General features: G+C 34.0%; 1 protein-coding gene across 6 annotated transcripts in view; it reads right to left on the reverse strand.

The window, feature by feature from the left end:
- The window catches only part of tprb (translocated promoter region b, nuclear basket protein), a 20956-nt gene extending 16049 nt beyond the window's left edge, over nucleotides 1–4907 (reverse strand). For 3 of the 6 annotated variants that reach the window (XR_007187072.1, XM_048207083.1, XM_048207084.1), the window contains exons 1-12: nucleotides 4707–4907; nucleotides 4344–4448; nucleotides 4187–4260; nucleotides 3996–4092; nucleotides 3393–3496; nucleotides 3004–3168; nucleotides 2787–2879; nucleotides 2616–2696; nucleotides 2387–2474; nucleotides 1235–1375; nucleotides 345–442; nucleotides 44–241 (exon numbers count right to left, since the gene is read on the reverse strand). Coding sequence is in view for 5 of the 6 variants with exons in the window: in XM_048207083.1 (XP_048063040.1) it covers nucleotides 44–241; nucleotides 345–442; nucleotides 1235–1375; nucleotides 2387–2474; nucleotides 2616–2696; nucleotides 2787–2879; nucleotides 3004–3168; nucleotides 3393–3496; nucleotides 3996–4092; nucleotides 4187–4260; nucleotides 4344–4448; nucleotides 4707–4857 (1395 nt within the window). In the remaining variant the exon portion in view is untranslated. The remainder of the gene's footprint in view (nucleotides 1–43; nucleotides 242–344; nucleotides 443–1234; nucleotides 1376–2386; nucleotides 2475–2615; nucleotides 2697–2786; nucleotides 2880–3003; nucleotides 3169–3392; nucleotides 3497–3995; nucleotides 4093–4186; nucleotides 4261–4343; nucleotides 4449–4706) is intronic. The other 3 variants (XM_048207082.1, XM_048207081.1, XM_048207080.1) reach the window with 1 other exon arrangement.
- Between the last annotated feature and the right edge of the window lie 1148 nt (nucleotides 4908–6055).

Genomic DNA, 6055 nt, shown 5'->3' on the forward strand with positions numbered 1-6055 from the left:
TTGGCAGTGTGACATGTAGTAACTCTGACTCCTCCGTCATTACCGTGACAGCTTGCTCTAGTTTAGCAGAGAGACTGGAAACAGACTTTTGCATGCGCTCGTACTCCTCTCTCTGTCTCTTCAGGATGGGTGCCTTTGCCTCCATCTCTTGCACAATGTCATCCAGATACTTGTGCAGTCGTTTGTTTTCTAGTTTCTCCCGTTGTAGTTGTTCTTGAGTTTCGACATATGCTGTATATATCTACATAAAAATAGGACAATGTATATTAACATTTAAAAAGGCTAATAACTTCTGAATATGAACTACGCATTGGCATCACAAATATCAGAATGTAGGTCAGTACCTCTGTGAGTTTCATGCCTGGTTTGATGATTTTGGCAACTGCAGCTGCAGTGGGGGACATCGTTGTCACATGCTCCTCTGTAAGAATTGAAGCAGTTCCTGGAATGATGACCAAAAAAAACAAAAACCTCATAATCGTAAACCACTGCCCATAAAACAACATAATATGCAAAATAAAGAACAGTATAAAGCTAGCAAAGCAACAAATACAATTTCACATGTTAGAAGCAGACAGGTGATCAAGGAAGACCTGATTTCTGAAAACTGAATTTCTTTGCTTTCAAACCACTGAGCATTTATTTTGGCAGAAAACCACAGGGAGACCGTAATGATTCTCTTTGTTGACAACAGATTTATAATCGATTCTCATTACGAATTTGGGAAGATGGTTGGCGCACGTAGCATTCCCAAATGCAAATTGTAAGTGACTCAAAAATAAAGCACTGGCAGAGTAGCATTTACTGTGAATCAAAACTAAAAATGAACAGTGCTGAGAAATTAACTTTTTTCTGTTTATTCTGAAACATACAGTGCTTCAGACTACATATTTATATAATTCCATTAAACCATTGCAATTTGAAGATTGCACAAAGCCATATCACATTCTCACAACCATACATTGTCAAAATTCATTCAAAATTAGAAAACATAAAATTTTTGCAGTTTATTTAGTAATTGTTTAAGGCCATTTCACAACCATCATACTGTAACCAGCCCATCCATTTTTTTCTCAGATTTACGCAATTGATGTGGGTCATTTTCAGGTTGAAAAATATGGAAATCTGTATAAATATGGAGGGGAAAAAAAAAAAAAAATAAAAAAAAAATAAAAAAAAAAAATAAAATAAAATCGCATCCCTGTAGAAGGTAAAGAAATACAATGATGCTAACCTCTGTGTTTGGTGTCAGACAGCAGCTCATTTGCATTTTCCAGCTCTTTCTCCTGGCTGCTTATTTTCTCTTTCAGTTCAGCGATTTCCTTATCCTTACAATCCTCCAGCTCTGCCATCTTTACTTCCAGAGCTTTGTGCGCTATTCAGAGTAGACAGGACATTATGATGGGCATATGAAGATAAGCATAAAGACTAACATTTCCCATTTAAAAAAATAAAAATAAATAATATAATACACTTCCATACAAAAGTTTGGGGTCAATATGATTTTTTTTGTTTTGAAAGAAGTCTCTTATGCATTTATTTGACCAAAATGCAATAAAATCATTAATGTTATGAAATATTATTGCAATACTAAATGTTTTCTATTTTAATATACATAACTTATTCTGGACCCACTTTATATTAGGTGGCCTTAACTTCTATGTACTTACATTTAAATTAATCATTTGATACAATGCACTTATTGTGTACATACATGTTTTTACATTGTACTTATATTTTAAAAACACCTGCATGTAATTACATCTGTAATTAATTTCTGTAATTACATTTATAATTACACAGTTGACCCATCCCTTAACCCTTACCCCTACCCTTAAACCTACCCATACCACCAAACCTGTCCCTAACCTTACCCGTATCACACCTCAATAGCAGCAAAAGTGTTTTGCAATTCAATATGAACCCAATAAGTACATTGTACTTATTTTTTGATGTAAGTACATAGAAGTTAAGGCCACTTAATATAAAGTGGGACCCTTATTCTTGAAAAAGCTGAATTTTTAGTAGCCATTACTCCAGTCTTTAGTGTCACAAGATCCTTCAGAAATCATTCTAATTGGTTGCTCTGATTTGGTGCTCAAGAAATATTTCTCACTATTATCAATGTTGATAACAGTAGTGCTGCTTAATATTTTTTTGGAAACTGATTTTTTTTTTTTTTTTTTTTTTAAACATATCAATTTAATGTATCCTTAGTGAACAAAACTACTAATTTCTTTCAAACACAAAACTAAAAAAATCTTACTGACTCCAAACTTGAACAGTAGAGTATTTTACACTACCTGCTTCTACAAAAAAAAAACGACATTTCTTTTCTGATCAGACACATGTTTTGACAACAATAAGGACCATTAAAGTCGCTTACCCTCCCCAGCCTCTTTAAGCAGCTTGTGAAGTTCCTCAACTGCTCTGCTCAGCTCCTCACCCTTGGCCTCGGCATCAGCTGCTGCTCCCTGCGAATCATTAACAGAACTCGAACAGTAATTCTTAGCAATATCACAGAATTATATTTGCCTATAAATATAAAACATGCTATTCTGATTCAGTCATTCTTTTGATCATATACTTGAATTCTTCAAGAAATTAAAACTCACCTTATACAAATTTGAGAGCTTGATGTTGGCATTGAGTTCATTACTGAACTTCTCCTCCAAACTGGCTTGCTGTTCTTTTGCCTAAAAGTACAACATGTCCAACAGATTAGGAAAAACTCTGAAAACTCTGAATTCAGCTGAAAACTACAGCGATGGATATCATCATCTAACCTCTCTCATCTTGGTGATCATTTCCTCTGCTTGCCTCTGAAGGTTCTCATTGGACGCTTTCAGACTGGTCACCTGATCTTGGAGGTGGGTGATCTACACAGGCATGCAGAGATTAGCACACAGACTAAAAACTTAAATAACACATTTCAAAGCAGATCAGACATTACTGATAACTTAAAATACATAAAAGCCATATAGAAAATGGCTTCTGCAGTACCTCATCCTCCTTGTTATTAAGGTTGCATTGGAGCTCCAGTATCTCATTGCCTCTCTGCCGGGAAAGAGACAGCAGCTCTTCGCTCTTAGCCTTAAGCTCAGTGTTCAGCCAGGTTACTTGACCCTGGAGTAGATCTTTCTCCTGTTCCATTCGCTTCTCTTTATACTGGAAGATGAACAGCATATCAAAAATCTTATTATAAAAATATAAGCTTGTTATCAAGAAGACAACACTGAACACACTAAAAACAGCAAATTACAAATGCACCTTTTCAAAGAGGTCAATATTAGTGCAGAAACTGATCCAGATATTACATCAATGCATTCTTATAAAAAAAAAAAATAATAATATTTGAAAATTTGATTTCTTTTGATTTCTTTCAATCTTACCTTGATTGAGACCTCAGAAGCTTCGGACCCATCCAGTTTTAGCTGAAGCTGCATCTTCTCTGCATTGACTTCCACCAATCTATCATTAAGACGCTTCAGGTCCTCTAAAAAAATAAATAAAATAAATAAATAAAATGTGCATATTATATAATTCTGTTCAATTTTTTTTCAGATCAGTAATGTTTTAAAAGAAATTGAAATTTGTTTCAAAATTCAAATAAATGTAGTGAAAAAAAATGTATTTCAATAAAACACAACCGTTTTCAACATTGATAAATAAGACTTTTTCTCGCGCTACAAATCTTCATATTAGAATTTCTGAAGAATCACATGGCATTAAAGACTGGATTAATAACTACTGAAAATTCAGCTTTGCTGGAAGAATAAATTTACTTTAAAATTAAAATAAAAAATATTTTAATTATAATAATTTCACAATAATGTTGTTTTTCATGTGTTTTTTGTTTAAAGCATTAAGATACTTATTTCAAAAACATAAAAAAAAAAAATAATAATAATAATAAGCCCAAAATTTTGGTATGTAAACAAGCACCTTCCATAAAATTAGTTTTTAATGTTCATTAAAAAATGCTTATCAATTACCGCTTTGGTGTTCCATCTCCTGCGATCTTCTTTCCAATGTCCGTACAAGCTCTCGTTTTTCCGCCTCAAGCTCATCTTTGGCTTTAGAAAGTTCATTCTGCACAAAGAAGGCACAAGTTGGCCATTCTTCAACATCACAAAATCGAAGCGTAGACAGACTTCTCTCTACTCGTTACAAGATCTTTCGTTACCTGTTGTGATTCTAGTTTGGCGTTTGAAGACACTTGCTCCTTATTTTTCTCTCGTATGCATTTCAGCTCTTCCTCTGCAAAAAAGAAGAGTACAAAATACGACATTAAGTCTGTTATTCTTTATCAAAGAAGAGGCGGTTGATTACCACGTGCTTACCCAGTTTGCAATACTCTTCTTTCAGTATTTGGTGCTCATGGGTCTGGGACACAAACTGAGCTTGACTCTCAGCGAACTTCTTCTCGATGTCAAAATATTGTTGTTCTGTATGAAACGATAACACAACAGAAGGAATCAAACATCCATACAAACAAGTGTACTAAATGCAGACAGAAGACACAGGAAATTACTAAAAATCTATTTAACAAGTGTAACGTATGTTTGCTACTTATAGTTTGCAGAACAATATTTTAAAGTGGGAAAAATAAAGTTTAAATAAAGATAATAAACCCCAGGCCTCGTTCATGAGTTTTCGTTCGTGGCTGTGAACTGTTTACATCCATTAAAACAACATAGCCTTACCACTATCCACACGATATTGCTCCTGTTGTGCCTTCAGACAATCAACTTCACATTGCTGGTCAGAAATGTACTTCTCTAATTTAGTCAAGACAGTTTTTTGGAGTTTCGCTATCTCCGACCGCTCCAATATTTGCTGCAACACAGCCGCCATTTTTTTCGTTCCAATGACTCCTCCTCCTCCCCGTCGAACGTAAACGTGCTTATTACTACTTCCTGTTGCGAAAATTCGTCCGCCAGGAGGCGCTTGAGCGGCTTAAATCGCCAATCGCATATAATGCATGTTCATTGCTCTTATATTCATTTTGGAGATATTTGTATCAAAATATAAAAGACTTACTCTTCAAATACAAACAAAAATCCGATCTTGTAGGCTTTATAAAAACGCCCCTTCTAGTAATCACGAACGACTGTGATTGGTCCAGCTCGAGCAGCGAAGGGAAAAGTAACGTGACAACTGCGTAGGTCTGTCAGGAATTAAAAAACAAAACAATGAAGAGTTAGAATAGTAAAATTATTATGTCGACTATTATCGGAATTACAAGAAAACAGTCAAGTGTGTGATGATATTCATTCCCTCAGATTGTAAGCGGTCGTACAAAGAAGTAACACAAGAGGGAGTTGTAGTCTCAGACATGCACTTGCACTGCCGGACTCGATATACGTTCAAGGTCAAGAACAAAAACAAAGCATAGTAAAGTGAGGCAGTGTAAGTTTAATACCAGTATTAACAGTTAACAGTTTTACGTGGACAACCTTTGCCTTAGTTTGCCCATTTTTGTTAATTTAGTTTTCTCACAGTAGTTTAAATATTTGTAATGCGGTAAAATCTGAATAAGCATGTGGTTGTCGACTTCTTGTACACTTCTCTGTCTGAGTTCCGTTTTTGTTCTCCTTTTTGTCTCCCTAATAAGCTACTCTACTTACTGTCCATAAGTTTTGATGATTAATATCTAATATCACTACTATGAAATGCACAAAATAATTAAAACATTCTAAAAGTAAAAATGTTTTTGTTAATTTATGGATTCATATAAAACAATAAGAATAATTTGTATATGTTTTAAAACTATAATTTGTATAATTTATTTGTAGACCTAGCCTAATAATTATGTTGTTAAATTGTTTAATTTACTCCTCAACTTTGACGTTAACTGGGCCAAAATGAGTCACTTTTAATAAATCATATTTACGTACAGTACAGTCCAAAAGTTTGGAACCACTAAGATTTTTAATGTTTTTAAAAGAAGTTTCGTCTGCTCACCAAGGCTACATTTATTTAATTAAAAATACAGTAAAAAACAGTAATATTGTGAAATATTATTACAATTTAAAATAACTGTGTACTATTT

This window comes from Megalobrama amblycephala, linkage group LG11 (genome assembly GCF_018812025.1).
Source record: "Megalobrama amblycephala isolate DHTTF-2021 linkage group LG11, ASM1881202v1, whole genome shotgun sequence".
Lineage (NCBI taxonomy): Eukaryota > Metazoa > Chordata > Actinopteri > Cypriniformes > Xenocyprididae > Megalobrama > Megalobrama amblycephala.